Here is an 18,379-nt window from a genome sequence, read left to right on the forward strand (position 1 = left end):
AATGGACTATATTATAGTCAATTTTGTCATGTATATACATATTGACCATCAAAGTGTTCAAATGGATTTATTGTGAAATGATTGAATGTAAACTTTATAAAAAAACCTGTGAAAAAGGCAGAAAAATTGTAGGGTACTTATTTTTTTAAATGTCAGGGTATTGAAAAAATAATCCCTTTTCTTTGCATATCTATTTAAAGATTTGGGTGAAGGATACAATATTTAAAAGCCTCTACATACATATTATATACTGTTTAAAAATGGCATTCACTATGGAATTTGAAATAAAAGATAGTATTTTGTCATTATTTGGGTCAATTTAAGCTTATGTAGCTAAATAGTATTTCTGAAATCTGAATATTGACAGAGCGTATTGGAGTTAAATTTATTTCAGTGTTCTGGAACCGTACAAATTTCCTTTATTTTTAGAGAACTTATTGAAATTCAAAATTTATTATAATCTTCAAATCATATTGGATACTTTTTAATTTATAAAAAACGTGATTAAATTGATCAAAAGTCCCCATAAAGGTCAATTTGAGTTTAACCAATACATTATTAGGAAGTTTTTTCAAAGGCTATTGGAAATTCAGTCATATTTCCTTTATTAGTTTTCTTATCTGAAGCACAATATCATATTGTTTATCCCAGGAGGAGTTTTACTCTGGCTGCTCTAAACGAAATAGTATGGATAAAGTTAGAAAACGGAAAGAAAAAGATAGAGTCAGAGAAGAAAAGAAAATATTTTTACTAATGTGAAGGCTATGTTTCTGGGATTTATTTACCAAGTATTGGATTAAAAAACGGAATCATCCTATCTTCCCTTCTTCGTTGTCTTCTCTTACGAGAACAAAGTTATTTAGACAAAATCTTGCATCAAAACTAAGTTTTATCTTTTTAATAGTTCATAGTATTCATGTTTTACTTCAAAAATCATCTTACAATTTAGTACATATTACTGTGTACCTCCGTACCTGGCGCAAGACCAAGGATACAAATAACTCCATAAGTAATAATACTAGAGACCTTAAATTGATGGTAACAGATTGTATCACATTGTTTAGCAGGATTTTAACGCATCTCTCATACGAATAATTTTCTAGGATACACAACTCAACAAATATCCGATAAAAAGAAAGAAAAACTGATATTGAAAATGTTGCAATTTTTTATCGTTATGATATGGACTGAAATCTGTTTTTTCTTTAAAATATATTTAGTTTACCTATAAGTTTAAAATACTTTCAAAAAAATACGTAATGGTTATTACTAAACTATTTTGTTGTTTTGGGGTTGGAGAAATTGTTTCTTTCAAATAAATCTTTAAAATATTTTAACATCTTGTAGGTAGACTGTAAAATATTGAGGTTTCATCACAGACTTCTTCTATTTTTCAAAATGATTTTCTTTGTCTTCTACCATGACTTCCAACCTAGTTTTTAAGGTATCGAAGGACTTCTTGATGAAGGCATCGGACATTGATACTCACTGTTGCTCGATGGAGGCCTTGAGGTCATCCTTATTTCGTTGAATGGTGTCTGGCATAGCCTCTTTTCTCGACTATTCCCAGAATAGCATAGTAGAGTGTGAAAACTTCTGTGGAGGAGACTGGCCATACTGATTTCTGGCTTCTCTTGTCCTGGTTGGTCTTGGTGAATGTTTAAAGGAGTTGCAATATCGGTATACATAAGAAGTTCATGATCCCAATTTTTCTACTTTTATCGCTGCAAGGGGACTTGTTAAGGTTAAGAACTGAAGCAATCATGCTTTGAATCATGTAAACAAGACTTAGGGAACACCTGATGACTTTCATGATCTTTTCAACAATTTGCATATCACCTCTATGCTAACAACTGTTGATTTTTGAAAGATTTTTTTATTTTTTATTAATCAGATTAGTCCCTACTTTTAATAGCACAAACTAGTATTTCGAATTGAACGTTTTTTTAATGATCTAGTGTATGGATATTTATGTGTGTTGTTTAACTTATAGCCTTAATAATTTGAATCTATTTGTCTGTTGAGTTTTATAAATAAATAAATAATGCCTGTAAATAATTCATTAATGATTTGATTATCCAAATATTTTGCTATGCTTAATGACTTCATAAAAGGCGTCATTATTTGATTTATTTATACCTACGGGTATAATATAATTAAATTTATGATTCATATTTTGAGTTTTAATTAATAATTTTATTATTTATTAATCCATTGTTTAGATTTGGGGAGTAATTTTGATAGGATATTACTATTTTTTTTATTCTGTTATTACTTGATGAAACTTTAATAATTATGAGAAATTTGTTGCGTCTAACAAGAGCTATACACCTACATCTATATCTTTTTATTTATGAGGACTCACTTTCTAAGGTGTCATTTATTTCATGTTTAATTCACATGGATTGAGTCAGTTATCATCATCGTATCTATGACTTAATCAAAACTTAAAATATTGGTAATAGTACAAGTATTAGTTGTGATAGTCAATAAAATATGTACAATACATAAAACATAAGAACTGTAAACCAAAAAGGGAGGATGCTCCATCCAGGTAGCATTTTGTGTGGGATTCGATGTGTATATGTAGTGTAAATGAAGGGCTTTTTACTTATTAATGTAATAGACTTAATGGTCGTTAATAGGTTGTATATAATATCTGATAATAATGTGAAATTAATCGATTGGATGCGTACTAATGACTACTTACCAAGAGTAAGCCCATCCCGTGTCCATTGAACTCTTCCAGCACGATTCCCTACTTCGCAGGGAATGATCCCAGTTCCGCCTTGACTCACTTCAATGTTTCGGGGTCGAACACGAAAATACTGTTGTTGACTCCTCACTGAAAAATAAAATATAGAAAAATCGATTATAATTAATTTGTTTTATTAAAAATAAAAATAAAGAAGATTTTTATGATGAATAATTGTGTTACTATCGTTGTTATTTGATGGTGGGGGGGTAAGAATAGAATTAATACCCTTTGGTACTGGAAGTAAATAATATGTACTCCATAATGATTTTTCATGTTTTTTTATTTCCCCTTGTCTTCTCTGTTTTCTCTATTATTTCATGGGTAAATTTATTACAGCCCTTAAAGAATAGGGAAAAAATCAGTAAGATTTATGATTTGGCTTATAAATGAGAAGGAAACATTAATTCTCTTTATTCAAAAGTCAATAACTACTGATAACCCACTACATCCAAAAAGTTGACTTCCCCTTATTGGATATATCCATATAATTATATTATAGAATATAACATTTGCATTAATTAATTCTATTAGAAACTTGTTAAAATTCCTATATAGTAGGGGAGACAGTTGTAAAACTTTTGCTTTTTTCGAAATTACTCAAACTGGTTTAACTCAAACACATCAATATTTGATTTAGAACACTAACAAATGTTGAAATATATTTTAAGAATTCGTCAGTTAGTAGTTTGAACCCAAATTAGTACTGAAACGACCCACCAAAAAAGGTTGTTACATTTTCAAAAAAAGAGTTGAAGTAAGACAAATTTAAAAAATAATCCAAACAATATATTTGAAGAATAAATAACTATACTTTTCATGATGTTAAATTATTAAATTCCCATGAGGTATAATATAAAAATAACGTACAATAAGATTTATACTATAGATCTCAGAGAAATATATAAAATAATGAAGAAGTCTAAACAATAGGAGAATAATTACAGCACTGATTAAAACTGTCTACTTTATATTGAAGGCTAAAATATTTCAAACTTCTCATGAATGACTGAATTTTGAGTTGTAATATAATTATTTACGGCAGACAACAAAATAATCAATTATTCAAATGAGCTAAGTTAAAGCGAAAACATTGAATAACAAACTGTATTAAATATAAGCAAAATATTGTTCCTTCAAAAAACTGCCTCGAAAAATTTGGTACAAATTTGTGGCTGTGGCTTTTTGATGCCCTTGACAACTGTCTCCCCTATATTAATAATTTTCATTACAGTTTGATTGAACCCCATTCAGAGCACAGGTAAATCAAAATACTTATTTTAGAATAAGAGATAAATAGATATATGTATGTACGAATCTTTTTCTTCGCCCACCTTCCATTTTGCAAGCAATTTGCTAATGAAGTTTATTCATTAAGATATTTCTCTCTTTTTGTAAAATATTATTGTTATCTTCATTAATACCAATGATGTTACTAACCCATTCACATACAGCAGCATATTTATAAATGTCATTGAAATATATATTATATAGTATGTAAAGCATACACTTATATATTAATATGTTCATCAGGGATATTGTTGTGAATAAATATCTTTATAATAATAAATAGGTGGAGCATGTTGGAAATAATGAAATAAAACATGCGGTGTAAATAGAGTTGTATTAAATATATAACTGCGAGTATGTACAAAAAAGACACACAAAATGAACATGGTAACCCTTGCAATTTTAAGAGTGTCTGGAAGGAGGGGAACTTAGGTGCCCTCACATTGTATTAGATCTGCTACAAAGGTGGGGGTGACGAAGAAATAAACAAAAACGTAGGCAGGATTTACTTCAATGTCGATCCTCAATTCTACTTCCAGTCTGAAAAAAATAATTTTCGATATTATAATCTTCAAAAATCAACTAATCTCCCTAATTTCAATACGGAGAGGTTATGTGATTGAAATTGTGTCTTATTAGTAGGAGTGAAAATACCTGAGTGAATTTAAAACCTTTACGTCAATTTGATGTCTCAAACAAGAAATATTTTGAGTCACATAACATCATAATTTTGAAAGGGATAACTGGAGATTTGAAGATTATAATCTGCAAACTACTTTAACCATTTATTGCGTGTACACTGAACATGCATGATTAATCCATCATTCATGTGTACAAGTAATGTATACTTCGATGTTCTCTCCTCAAGAATAATGGGAACAGCCTTGGAAAATATATTTACACTTTTAAGGTTGGAACTACAAAAGTCTTGAACTCCTTTTAAGTAATATTTTTTACAATGAAGGAATAAATAAAAATAAATATGGGATTGAATTTTTAAAAATATATATATTCGCTTATCAAAGTAAATAAAAGGCTTCATGTTCCCTGATATCTTATATAATGAATATGTGCATATATAATTAACTAAAGATTTCACTCCCTCCCTCTCAACATGTTTTTGATTTTCATAATATTATATAGTTTAATTATATTATCATTTAATGTTTATATATGTCAAGAATTAAAAAAACCTACATTTCAGCTTTTATATATAGGGATGTATGGGCACTAAATGTTTTATGACAAGTCCCACAAGTTAGGAACACGTCGGAGTTGCACGCAAAAACATTCCAATATAAAAATATTTGATAAATGACGTCATCATACTTATGCCAGTTATGTCATCATAAATCAATCTTTAATTACTTTAATATGGCTAATTTGGAGTTTAAATAAGCCTAAATTCAAAATATTCATGTATTTTGAAGATATCTGAGTATAGTTTTGCGAAAATAATTCGAATAGTAAACTGGGATAATTTACTATAATTTTAGTAAAATGATGCCTTTGTGTTACAAAATACTAATTTTTTATCATAATGTTTTAAATGCGTCTGAATCTCGGTATCCCTATTGTACTGGTACACACAACAATCCCTAGTACATTTCATTGAATAAGTATTTTCACAAGATATAAATTTTACTACAGATTTGCGTTTATAAATTTTCAACAAAAAATATTGACCAAAATATCTCTTTACGGTCAACTCACCACATGAACAAACAGGTGTGTACGTAAGATTTATATTTCGAGTAGTAGAGGGGGGTCACTTTGCTTTGTCTTCTGTAAATACCCGCTCTAAAATCAATTTAGTATAGTAAAGTTTTAAATATGTCAGTATTAGGGTACTGCTATAAGAAATTCCGGTAAATTCAACAAAACTACTGTGAAGAAAAGTCAATTTCTATGGCTTCCTCTTTTTATTCCATTAAATTTTCTTATGATTCTTTAGTGTGTATAATATTGACGAATATGAATCTTTTTTTTTTTTGATACTGCTTTAAATATAAAGTGATTTTCCATGGATATCATGTATAATCGTAGTTTATGATAATTTTATTTAAGAAGCATAAAATTCAAAAGTGTTTTGCAGGAGTATTTTTTTATTACATAAAATATTATTATTTTGATACAGAAAAGTTATTATTTAGTAGATAGGGTGACCTCAGAATAGGGCTGAATAGATGGGTATAGAAACAAAGAATGAAGGTAGAAGAAAAGAAATAGAGATAGAAAGAAGATAAGAGGGAAGAAAATGATTAAGATATAGAAGGAGAGGAAGGAAAGGTGATGTTATTTAAGTCAATAACAGCCTTTTAATTACCTCAGAGGCCACAAATGCTAGGTTATTTTATACGATAACTTTTTAAAATTCAGACTGATTTGCACTATCATTTTGGATTCCTTATGTGATAACACCAAAAATATACTTATAAATATATATAAGGTATTGATTAAAATATGATTTGTTTTAAAAAAAAACGAAAAATATTATATTTAATTCAATACTTTTTATCGTAGATCTTCACAATGATGATTACATACTAGAGATGATCTCCTCGAATTTATTAGAGTTTTACAGCTTATTGGAAATTCTTTGGAAATCTTGCAATTAATTATTAAAAGTTAAAAAACATTGAATATTCATTTGAGAAACTATTTATACTATAGTGCAAAAAGTGTTGCAAATCTATTTGATCTCCTTTAATATCCCCATGAGGCGATAATTCTTTGGGACAGATAGAAACAATTCAGAGGTTTAGTTTACTTATTTAAGATTTAAATAAACCAATTATGAGAAAGCAGTTTTAAAATGACCCCTGGGATATAAAATGTTTGGAAAATTGAAAACACTGTATTGTATGTAATTTTTAGTTCCATAACTTTATATCCAAAATACATTGTTATCTGGCATTTCTTCTTAAAATTGAAAATTAACGTTTGATGAAAAAAAGAGAAAAAAATATTGAAATTATTCAGAAAAAGACAGATATTCAGTTAAATATTTATTTATATATATGTCAAATTTATATGCAAACAAATTTCCAGACCAATTTTAGAAAACTTTATTTTATCTAAAAATCCAATATTTCATTGGAAATCTATTTTTTTTGCAGAAAAAATAGGAAACTTCAATTTCACCAATTTCTTTTTTTGACCATTACTTTTCATTTTAAAAAACGTTGTTATTCTTGAAGTTGCTTTTTGAGACGTCATTAACATTTTTATTTATAATTCAACCCCTTATCTAGTCTTATTTATCTGCTAAAAACAACATACAAAATCACACACATACAAAATCTAATATATATATAGATGATGTTCAGTACACCAAACAACAGATAGAGAAGAATTATTAAAAAAATACTACATTTAGATTGAAATTTTCATACTTATATTTAGTGGTAAATTCATTAACTTATCGCCTGGAATGGGTAATTTAGCCATACGTATTTGTTTGATTCAGCAATATATTTATGATTTTGAAGATAACTCAAAGATATTTAAAAATAGGAAATAAGTTGTTATATAGTTAAATTTTTCCTACTTCCACAGTGTCATCCTTATATCAATAGCTTCAATTACATATTATATATTTCCTTATATATAAAGTTGAGTGTCTATTCATTTATAATTGTGTTTAAGAACCAAGTCGATTAAGTTGAAAGAATGAGAGAAAAGTATAAAGGTCTTATTCAAAGATACAAAGAAAATAATAAATAGTTTAATGATAAAAGTAGTAGTAGGTATATGCATTAACAAGTAAAAGTTATAACTCGATAAATAAGTTGTTTATTTAGTTCCCTCCCCCCTTTTTTTTTGATTTTTAGTTATTTCGGAATAAGTTTTTAATTGAAAAGGTTTTTAATTAAGTAAAACTTACTTTGAGTGTTATTGTTTATTTCGTTCTTTTTTCTATGAAATAAATAGGAAAATTCATTTACTTAAAGAAAATCCTTAAAAAAAGTATTTTACCTATAAATATTTCGTATATATAATATATAATTTTATATTGTGATTACTAGTGATGTAAATCGTTTGTATTTTGAGCTCGCTCATTTATTTGGAATTGGTAATAGGTACAAATATTCTATAGTCTAGTGGTGAGCAGTCTGGTGTTGCCTTTACTCCTCCATTAGGATTTTTTGTTGACGTAATGCAACCAATAATAACGTATAAAATCAATTAATTTAAAATAATCTAACATGGATTGAAAGTAATTATGTTTTTTTGGAGCTGTAATTGGCATAATAACCTTTGATTATACCCACTGTATTATACGGATACTGACGTATTTGAAACGATACTTTACTAAATTCATAATAAAACTAGATTTGGGCTGATATATTGGATCGAAACTGGAAAATCCAAATATGGTGCAAAATATCCAATATCTACATCATTTCGACATGAGATAAACTTCTTAGAAATTTAGATATTTGCTGCAATATTTTAAATGAGGGAATCAGAAAAAAGGATGGTATTAAAAAAAAAAGAGTAGCTCAAAGTTAGCCTCCCTGGACATTAAATTAAGTAAATATTCCAAGATAATATTTACTCATTACCATGGCTTTTAAAGTTAGCCTACCATAAGAATAGCTCTTTAAAAAAGAAACAAGGTCATCTTGCTTGCATGAATAAACCGGAATCAAATTAATGAATATGAACTTTATACCTAAAATATGTTAAATTAACAATATAGCTTTGAGCTGGATGCCTTCATGGCGTACATGCAGAATTGAATTGTCACAATCACTGTGTCCTGATATATTTTCGCTGTAAAAATTATCGTACATAAGTTCTTTCTATTCACTGAGTCTCCAAAGTGTTCCTTTACCGGCTCTTCAAGAGTGAAGTACATAGGTTTTAAAACTGGAGACTCCCAGAGAAAGTGCAAAGCAGCATCTCTTTCTGAACTGCAGAAATAATCATTAAAATTATCTGATCGGGATCTTGATACTTCTACAGTATTCCTATCACAAATTGATACACTCGTTGATATTTTAGTGCCATTAAGTCATACATAAATTGGCCAACGGATGATGTACCTTCCAAATTTATGATTGACTTATAAAAAACGATCAAAAATCCAGCAAACCACTTTGTAAGTGAATGTGAATTGACCTGAACGACAATTTTACTTGTATTTTTAGTTCAAAAAGTGTCCAAATACCTATAAAAATTTGAGTCTCGGAATTTATATGTACAAGAAATACATGTTACTCGACAACACTAATTCCTTTCAATGAACATATTCATTGAGGTACAGGAGGTCCTACATAACGCAGTTTCAAACACGACGGATTTCGCATAACACGATATTTGCAGTTATTCAAATAATAGTTTTGAAATACCTGTTTAAAAATCAATAATCTCACAAGTTCAAAATTAAAAATTACAATTATTTTATAAATATCATAATTCCAGAGTATATTACTTTACATAATTTATGATGAATAAAATGTATTGATTGCCCTAACAATACTGAAAAAACATAAAATATTAAAACTAGGACTTTGAAAGATAATTTCTTGCATTTATGGGGGTTCTTAAAAATACCCCCCCCCCCGTACAACGTGGATTTTTAATTTTTCCCAAAACTGCCATAAGTAGGGATCATCTGTATGTAATATTCAAGTATATACACCATTGGCTGAATAGTCCAGGGCTAAACAAAGAAAACACTTTCAAATTGGCATTCGTTTTATGGAGCTGAGTCCTCATAACACTTTTTAAGCCATTGCTTAGCTCGAACAGTATTTTTTCACATCAAGTAACAGTATAAAATTAAAATACAAAGTTGTTTTTAATTTATTGTAATGGAAAGAACAAAAGTAACGTCACACTTAGCAAAATAACTCATAAAATAAAGAAATTATTGTCTTGAAATTTGGGCAGCTGTCTTTGGAAGGTTTGAGCTCACTAAAAATGAGATAAATTAAAAATAAAATAAAAATAGCGGCATCAATGCGTATTATGTATTTCCATATAGTCCTATTAAATATATTAAAATATAGTAGGTAAGATATTGAAACATTTCAATTTATTCCACATCCATGAAGTCAGGAGAACAATAACAATTTTTTTCACTTCACTCCGGATAGAGCAATATACATACCTACAAATATATATGTATGTACAACATATAACAGAGGTACTTTTTAACATTTTCTTCATGTGTGAGAGATGTGTTTTTGTTGTTTCTATTACAGGAAACATACAATGTTAGTTATTAATGATATTTATGTTTCGAGAAGAAAAGGAGCAAGTAAGCAAAAAAAAAAAAAAGATAATATTTATGATGGCCAAAAAAGAAAGGTGTGCTGCTATGTTTTTATGTATGTATATATTTACAACTTAAGAATAATCAAGTAGTTTCTTTCGACAAACTATTTTTTCTTAATAAAGAGGACTTCTAATGTTCATATAATATATATATACATGGAGTACACAAGAAAATGAGAGCGACAGTAGAATATATGTTACAACTTTCATTTAAACTTGAATTCGCTCGGAGCTGCCATCATAACAGCGTGGTACGCCATGTACAATACCTTCCTCCCCAAGAGCTTCAATGTGTTGGGCGGTGTATTGAAGCTGTAATTGCGTGTAAAAGAGGACATATTGAATACTAAACATAGTATTTAAACATATCGCAAATTGGTTTTGTGCTGTTATTTTCTAATTCTATCAAAGTTCAGCATGAGTTATAACCCAAATACTTTGATACGAAAGATTGTTCTACTGATTAAAGCAAAATATCAAAATTCAAAGGTACTTTGTAAATATTTATTTGTAGGCATTTATATTTATGAAAGATAGGTTTAATATTATTAAATGAATAAAAAATCTATTAATTTTACTTACTCAGTTTTATTAAGTCATTTATAACAAATCATTACCTACTTTACTTCTGATCTTATTTACTAAAAGTGTTTAAAATATCTCAATTAAAAAAAATCGTTTATTTATTTAGTATTTAATTATTTTTGCTGTTCCATACCTTTTTAGTGCATCCCATGACTACACATCATATGCCTTTATTGTATCTTAAAACCTTTTCTTCTTCCAAAAAGAAAGAAGGAAAAAAGGCCCAAAAACTGTTGGTTGCAGTTAGCCAATAAATTTCCATAACAATCTTATTGTTATTCAATAATTGTTTTTTTTTGTTTGCACCTTATCAACAATAGAGGATTCGAATTCAACCCATCAAGATTAAGAAGCAGATGTGTGACCCATCAACACAAAGTCAATCTAGAATGATTTTTTTCAAACTGGAGTTTGTATTATAAATGTATTCCTTTACATCCTCTATTTCTATGGAAAATCTGTTTTAATTAATTAATTGCCGAATTTTATTTAAAAGTTCATATCAGGGTCAAATTAAATCTCATAAATCAAATAAATGCCTTTAATAACAATTAAAATTCTTGTGCATCTCCATTGTTTTCAGAAATTTAAATATAAAGCTTATAACTGAGCAAAACATGGCTATAAATATTAACTCGCTTATTATATGTATATATTATGTAAAAAAGGATAGATTGAATGTATTTCCTTGTCGTCATATTTTTTCAAAATTGTTTTTTTGTTAACACACTACATATTTACAATTTTATCCTTATATGTTTATTAAAAATGCACTTGACAAAAATGTATTTTAATTTTCATAAAGAGCATTTTGTGAATGTGTCTCTAATGAACTTTTATATAAATATAAATGGTCACCTTTATAAACAATGATAAAAATATTAACTGCATCTGATCAAAACTTCACATAACTTCAGTCCAATTTCTACTTCTTAGTAAAGTAGAACAACTTTCTCATACCATCTATTTGATAATTCTACCTCTTCCTTTCAAATAAGAAAGCCAAATAATATATTAATATATACAAAAAAAAATAATATATAATAATACTTTATATTGAATTGTCAATTCAAGTGTTTTCACCTTCTCATTATTAATTAAAAAGTTTTATACATATTTCTTTACCTTTCTTCACTTTTGTAATTTATTATTCAAATTAAAAAAAAAAAAAAAAAAAACTATCTTAATAATATAGATAAAATAATTTTATCAGATTTTGAAGGGAAAATCCATTTACGTGTAGTACAAACAACTAATATTTTTCCTAAAATAAATGACCTTCACCTTTTTCATTAAGAATTTAACTTTTTTTACACACTCTGTCAACTGTCAAATTAGGTAGATTTAGGAGAAAAAACCATTTCTTAGAGTGTCTAATGTGTTTTACTTCTTAACAACTGTAAAATTATTATTGAAAGATTAATTTTTAATATTTGATACTACAATTTTGCTTTTTCCTAAATCTTTCAATTCTGGAAGTATTTGACGCACTCTTAATGATTATTTCGTATTAAGTATTGTTTTTGGAAAATTTAATTTAATTTTTTTGAGTATGTTTATATGTTAAAGCCAAATTCTATAAATGAAAAAAATACACATAAAACTAAGTTTAGATGATGTCAAAGATCTGCTTATAATTTATATGAAATTATCATTGGTTTATGTATACTTTTTGGAATTATTTTGAAGCGTAAGTAATTAAAATTTGATTTACATAGACTTGCTTCTGGAAGGTTCAGGATCAATATTGCATTTTGAGAAATACTATTAACGTCATGATCACACCATTTATAAGATATTTATATCACATGTCATATAAGACAGGCCTAGACCTAGATTCTATAGGTTGTACCGTTCATATGGCAAATATAAAGAATATATATCAAGAACCTAATATTTACTCATCACTGATATATAATGAAAATGGACACTGCAAATATACTTACTACTTGTAGCGTTATTTCACTAACATAAAATTAATTCTGCATTATATTTTTCAATTTGGGATTTTTCTACTATTTTCAGTTACCTACATATCTGTTGAAAAGGTACTTGAGTAGTATAATTGTTTTAGAGGAGTGATAAATGTCATTTAAAATACTTTATTAGATAGTTTAAATTTAGATAAAGTATTATTTAAAAATATTTAAATTCTATATTTTTGAGTAATTAAAGATTTAGTATCTATGAATATAAATATGAATTTTAACAATAATTAAAAAAACAACTTTTGTTATAAAATATTTACAGTTTTTTTATTCATTGAATATGAAAAACATGAAGTTATTAGGGGCAATATTTCTCTACATTGAAGATAAAATTGTGTTAATTTCTTTTTTTATAATTGTTACAGAAAGGAATGCTAAAAATAATAATTTTAAAATTGGTTAGTTTTGAATGAACTGTGATAAATTATCTTCTATTTTTGAAAAATACACAGTTTTATAATTGGGAAGAATTCACTAACCATCAACTGCTTTTAGACCGTTTTTCTTCTCTTTTTGGAAGAAAAGATTGAAAATGCAGGACAAATAATAACATGAGCTATGTCCATGGTAAATGACCTTTATGAAGTCAATCATCTGGATATATTTGCTCTAAATACTCTAACTTCAAATCCTTGTTCCTTAAAACATATGGTATAACAAAGTGATTCTTAAGCTTTTGCAGTGAATACAACAAGATTTCAAATTACAAATACAATTAGTGGAACAAATATAGCCTCATGTAACCATTAAATAGATTAAAAGGATATGAAACACATGTAGATATGTTCTGCTAAAATTTAACGAGTATTAATCTAAACATATCTGAGTAATTAATCGAAAAATAAAAAGTTTTTCAATTGTCCTTGATTTTCACTAAATATTTTCATCACTATATATTGAGTCTTTAGGTTATCCGACCATCTAATAGAGGATAAAATGAACACATCCCCTCCATGCTCAAAAGTGGTAGATAGAAAAGGAGTACTTGGATTTCAGAATGTTTTGTGATTCTGACTTTTAAAATAACAAATTTTTAGTTAATAACCACGTTTGTTTGTCTATTGTACAATCTTCCATTACAGTACTTCTATGAATGAATGACAATTCAGGGGATTTTATAAGTAAAATTTTTCTTATCATTCAAAAAATACCTTTTAAGAAGAAGAGGATTATATTATCAAAATCCAAAATGAAATGTATAAAAAACATTAAGCCCACACAATCACATAAAATAATAGATATACTTTTGATTTTTTTACCCCTCTATTCCAATTCTCCTCCTTCTTTTCAATTTCCTGTCCATTTTATTGTTGTGCGTAGGCGTTTTCTACATATTATTAATAAATTTATATACCTATGTGGGCTAGGGTGAGGTTGGTGCTCAAGAGATATATAAATTTTGACGGATGTCGCTTAACCTTTTTTTTTCGTACTGTGTATGGACCTAATAAACACATCTGCACATTTTCAATAAAAAATACATTAATATTTATCTACAGCAGAATATAAATGAAATTATTGGATATTTTTGGAATATTATCTTCCATTTAAAAAAAATAAAACTACTTTTTTTTAAAATGATATAGGTATATATATATATATTTGATCTTTATACATATTATATGTGAAAATACTGGGCGTTAAGATAAAATTGGGACTTGCGGGTACCGGCGATTTTGTTATGATGCAGATATCTGACGTCGTCTTTTTTTTTTTTTTAACTGGCAGAAATGTTGTGGTATCCACAATCATATTTAAAATATTAAAAAAACTCAAAATGTGTTTTTGTATAGTTTTTGTCACTTTTTGTGTGCTCAAGATAAATAATAATATATTTTATAGGAATTCCAGAGATATATTTAGTATTTTCACACACAATACCAAAAAAAAGATCAAAATTCTTTAGACCAACTCTAATGTAGATAAAAAAAAAGATTTTTTTATATTAAATAACATTTAAATGAGTGAATAATAATATTTAAAAGAAAATTCGGGAGCGAAGGAAATAGTTGAAAAAATATTAGCTAGTATATTCACTTAGTAGAGTGCAAACCTCCACCTAAAATCATTTCCTCTCAAAATTAACATGAATTTCTGACGTATTTTATCGGTGAAAAGTTTCCGAAGTTTAACATTTTCTGACCTTTACCATTGATCTAGTTTTGAGATATTTAGTGCATCTATTATACCTAAAAAATTACATTAAATTGAGTTATGTATCTCAATTTGATCCAAAGTTACAATTGAATATAGGTTTTTAACGGCAATTTTCACCTCTTTGAATTTTTTAGCCTCTTACTGTTATCATATATAATCTTTTTAATGAGTTTTATCAAAATCGATCAGTCACTTTTTCTGTAATCTATTTTACAAAAAAATCAAGGCGATAACATAAACTTCGTTGACGGAGATAAAAATTAATGGATCCTTTAACCATTGATCAAATGCACGTAAATAATTTGAATTCCACATAACGAGCAAATTATTAGGACGAATAAAATGCATTGTCTCAATAGAAAAGAAAATAAGAATGACGAATTGCATTGAAGTCATTATTTGTGCAAGGGACATAATGATTAATGCATGCTAAGAAAAGATTTATAATGTGAAATAAATCTCCGAATATTTCTTGAAAGAAAATGATGATTTAAAAATGTTTGTTTTAGTGTCTTCATCATTCTCTACATACGTATTTATGTAAATAGTATAAGGAAAAACCACATTGTGAATTCATTGAATGCTTCTTATACATATTTACATGTCATAGGGGTCAATTTTCTCTTATTCTATATAAATTTATAAAAGAAAATGTTAGTGTGGGATTCTAGTTTTAACCTTGAGTTCGAGGAGTTAAATATTTATTTGAGTTTTTCAGCATTGAGTCAAGTCGAGTTATATTAAAACAATCGGGAAGTACAAATATATACAATCTAAGTTTAACAATTAAGTGTGTTGGACTATTTCAATAAAGGAGTTAATCACTATAAACGGAACAAGCATCAATTAAACTACTGATGTATATACTTAATAATATATCAACCCCATCACTAGTAGTTACATTAATTTTTTTATAATTTCCCTTGTAGAAGTAAAAATTCGACACATATTCGACAGAAGAAAAAATATCCTGCTAGTCAATAAATATGCAAAACAACTGGAGATAAGATTATCTACAAATTTGGGACTTAAAACTTGGATTTGCATTTAATTAGAATTTTTATATCCATTTTTTTCAATTAGGATGTTTCATTACGCAATTAAACGACAGCAGAACAAAAATAAACAATCAACAAGTTTTGCTTATACCCCATGTCTCTATGTGAAGAAACCTCGGAGCTACAAAAAAAAGGCAAGGTGTGGTCGATCTTTTGGGGCACGGATTAAGTGCCAAGACGGTTGTGGAGACCGTTAAAATCTCCATCCCACTTACTTATATAACGTCAATTTCTGTGTGGCCCTCTTCCAGCCCTGACCTTAAATCCCTGGTTTTGAAATTTGGGGAGTTTTAAAGAAGAATGTCAGCCGAACCTTACATCGAAATCTGGATTTTCTCCTAGATGCTGTACTGATAGCGAGGTACGCCATAGACACGGTTTTCAACTTCAAGAGATAATAATATGCTCACCGGCGTATCAATGCTGTTATTGCTTGTGTACGAGGACATCTTTCCTATACAAAATATAGTATTTAAATATATCAAATTTTGGTTTTTAGTTATATTTTGCTATTCCCTATTATACCTTATTTAGTCATGCTACTGCAAGTTTTGTATCTCCAATACGTAGACTCGAAAATTTACAGTTTTGATTGATCCAGTCCTAGTTTATTTGAGTTTTTCTAATAATGTTTCGGGCGTGTTTGAGTGAAATTTAGAAAATTATTGACTTAACTAAAGTCAATAATTTTTTTGAGTTCGAGCATTAGTAGAACTCGATCTCAAAAGAAAGGTAAAAACGATACAAATTGTGTAAAAATATATGTAATTATTTGTAAGTATAGAACATATATGCCTAGAACCAATTGCATCATCAATTACCACTTAAACTGTTAATTGTAATCCATCAAATTAAATTACATCCAAACATGTGTTTATATTCATTTTTCATTTTAAGCGTGTTATAATTAATTAGAAAAAAAACTGCAAAGTTTTTATGTAGGGAAAAGTTGAACTCTGTGCATGCAATAAAGAGACCTCTTCAACTCTTTCAATAATAATATATAAATAAACCCATTCGATATTATTTATATATTAAAAACACAACAAATAGATTTTTTTTTCTTTTAAAACCATTTTTATTTATATAAAAAATCAAATAATAAAACTTTTATACTCAGAAAGTCCTTTAAAGTCTTATTCAAATTACATAATTGTCTTTGGAGTTTTTTTTCAAGAAAAATAAGATTTGATTACCTGCCATAAGAGAATGTAAAAAAGTCTCAAGTCTTGTTATTAACTTACTAATTATATTAAGACATTCTGTATTAAATATTTAAATGCTATATGTAATTACTACTAAGTATTATTTAATTCATCAAATCAACATGCAGAGACCGGATGAGAGTATTTGTTTAAAATCTGTATCCATATCATATATATACAAAACATAAAATTAAAATAATTTCTTGACCTAATTGCGTTATATTAATATAAATAAGTCTTTTAGTTTAAAATTATACATATAGCCCAAGGTCTATACCTAAAAATAATTAAATATTTTAGTAAGACGAGCACTAAATTCAATAAACTAATCACATACTAAATATTAAAAACATTGTAATGAATCTGTTGGAATCCCTTGATAACAACCTTCATATATACGAACAATTTTTTATATACTGGTAGTGTATCTTGCCGAATTTCCCATTTTGTATTTGCTTATGTCAATAACATAATCCCAAGAATCAACATCCATAATAACTGTCTATTCCATGGTGCACTAAACATTTTGCTGTCTGGAAGTTTGATGTATCTACTAAAAAGGGCTTACATCAAATACGCATACCATTTTCAAATTAGGGATCCCCACGTATAAATAGTTTTTCAGCCTAGAAATCATTACGTGGAACAAAATCTGAAACTTAACATCGTAAGTATCAATCAGTGAGACTTCGAGTTGAGAGTTGACGTTGAAAACTTCTGCTAGCCGAATGTATTATATTCTCTTCCTTGAGAGATGGAGAGCTAGAAGAAAATGATGTTCGAGTAAAATAACTTTTGTTATATTCTGCTTCCCATCGTAATCATCAGCGAGTCTTATGACTTGTTGTCTAACTTTAAGTGTAGAGTAACTTTCTTGAATGAAATTTTTTTCAAGGATTATTGTCTTTGGCTGAAAATACACGATCTTTTTAGCAGAGCCGCTGGCATTTGAAGGACATTCAAACTTCACATCCATTCCATATTCTTCTTCTTCTGATACATTGTGAATTTGACATGATGCTTCTCATTATTAGTTGGGCATGCAGTGGTCCT

General features: G+C 27.8%; 1 protein-coding gene across 2 annotated transcripts in view; it reads right to left on the minus strand.

Moving 5' to 3' along the window:
* The window catches only part of LOC121117533 (nephrin), a 297,316-nt gene that overhangs the window by 125,103 nt on the left and 153,834 nt on the right, over positions 1–18,379 (minus strand). For both annotated transcript variants that reach the window (XR_011780196.1, XM_071888628.1), the window contains exon 2: positions 2,711–2,845. Coding sequence is in view for 1 of the 2 variants with exons in the window: in XM_071888628.1 (XP_071744729.1) it covers positions 2,711–2,845 (135 nt within the window). In the remaining variant the exon portion in view is untranslated. The remainder of the gene's footprint in view (positions 1–2,710; positions 2,846–18,379) is intronic.

This window comes from Lepeophtheirus salmonis, chromosome 5, assembly GCF_016086655.4.
Source record: "Lepeophtheirus salmonis chromosome 5, UVic_Lsal_1.4, whole genome shotgun sequence".
Lineage (NCBI taxonomy): Eukaryota > Metazoa > Arthropoda > Copepoda > Siphonostomatoida > Caligidae > Lepeophtheirus > Lepeophtheirus salmonis.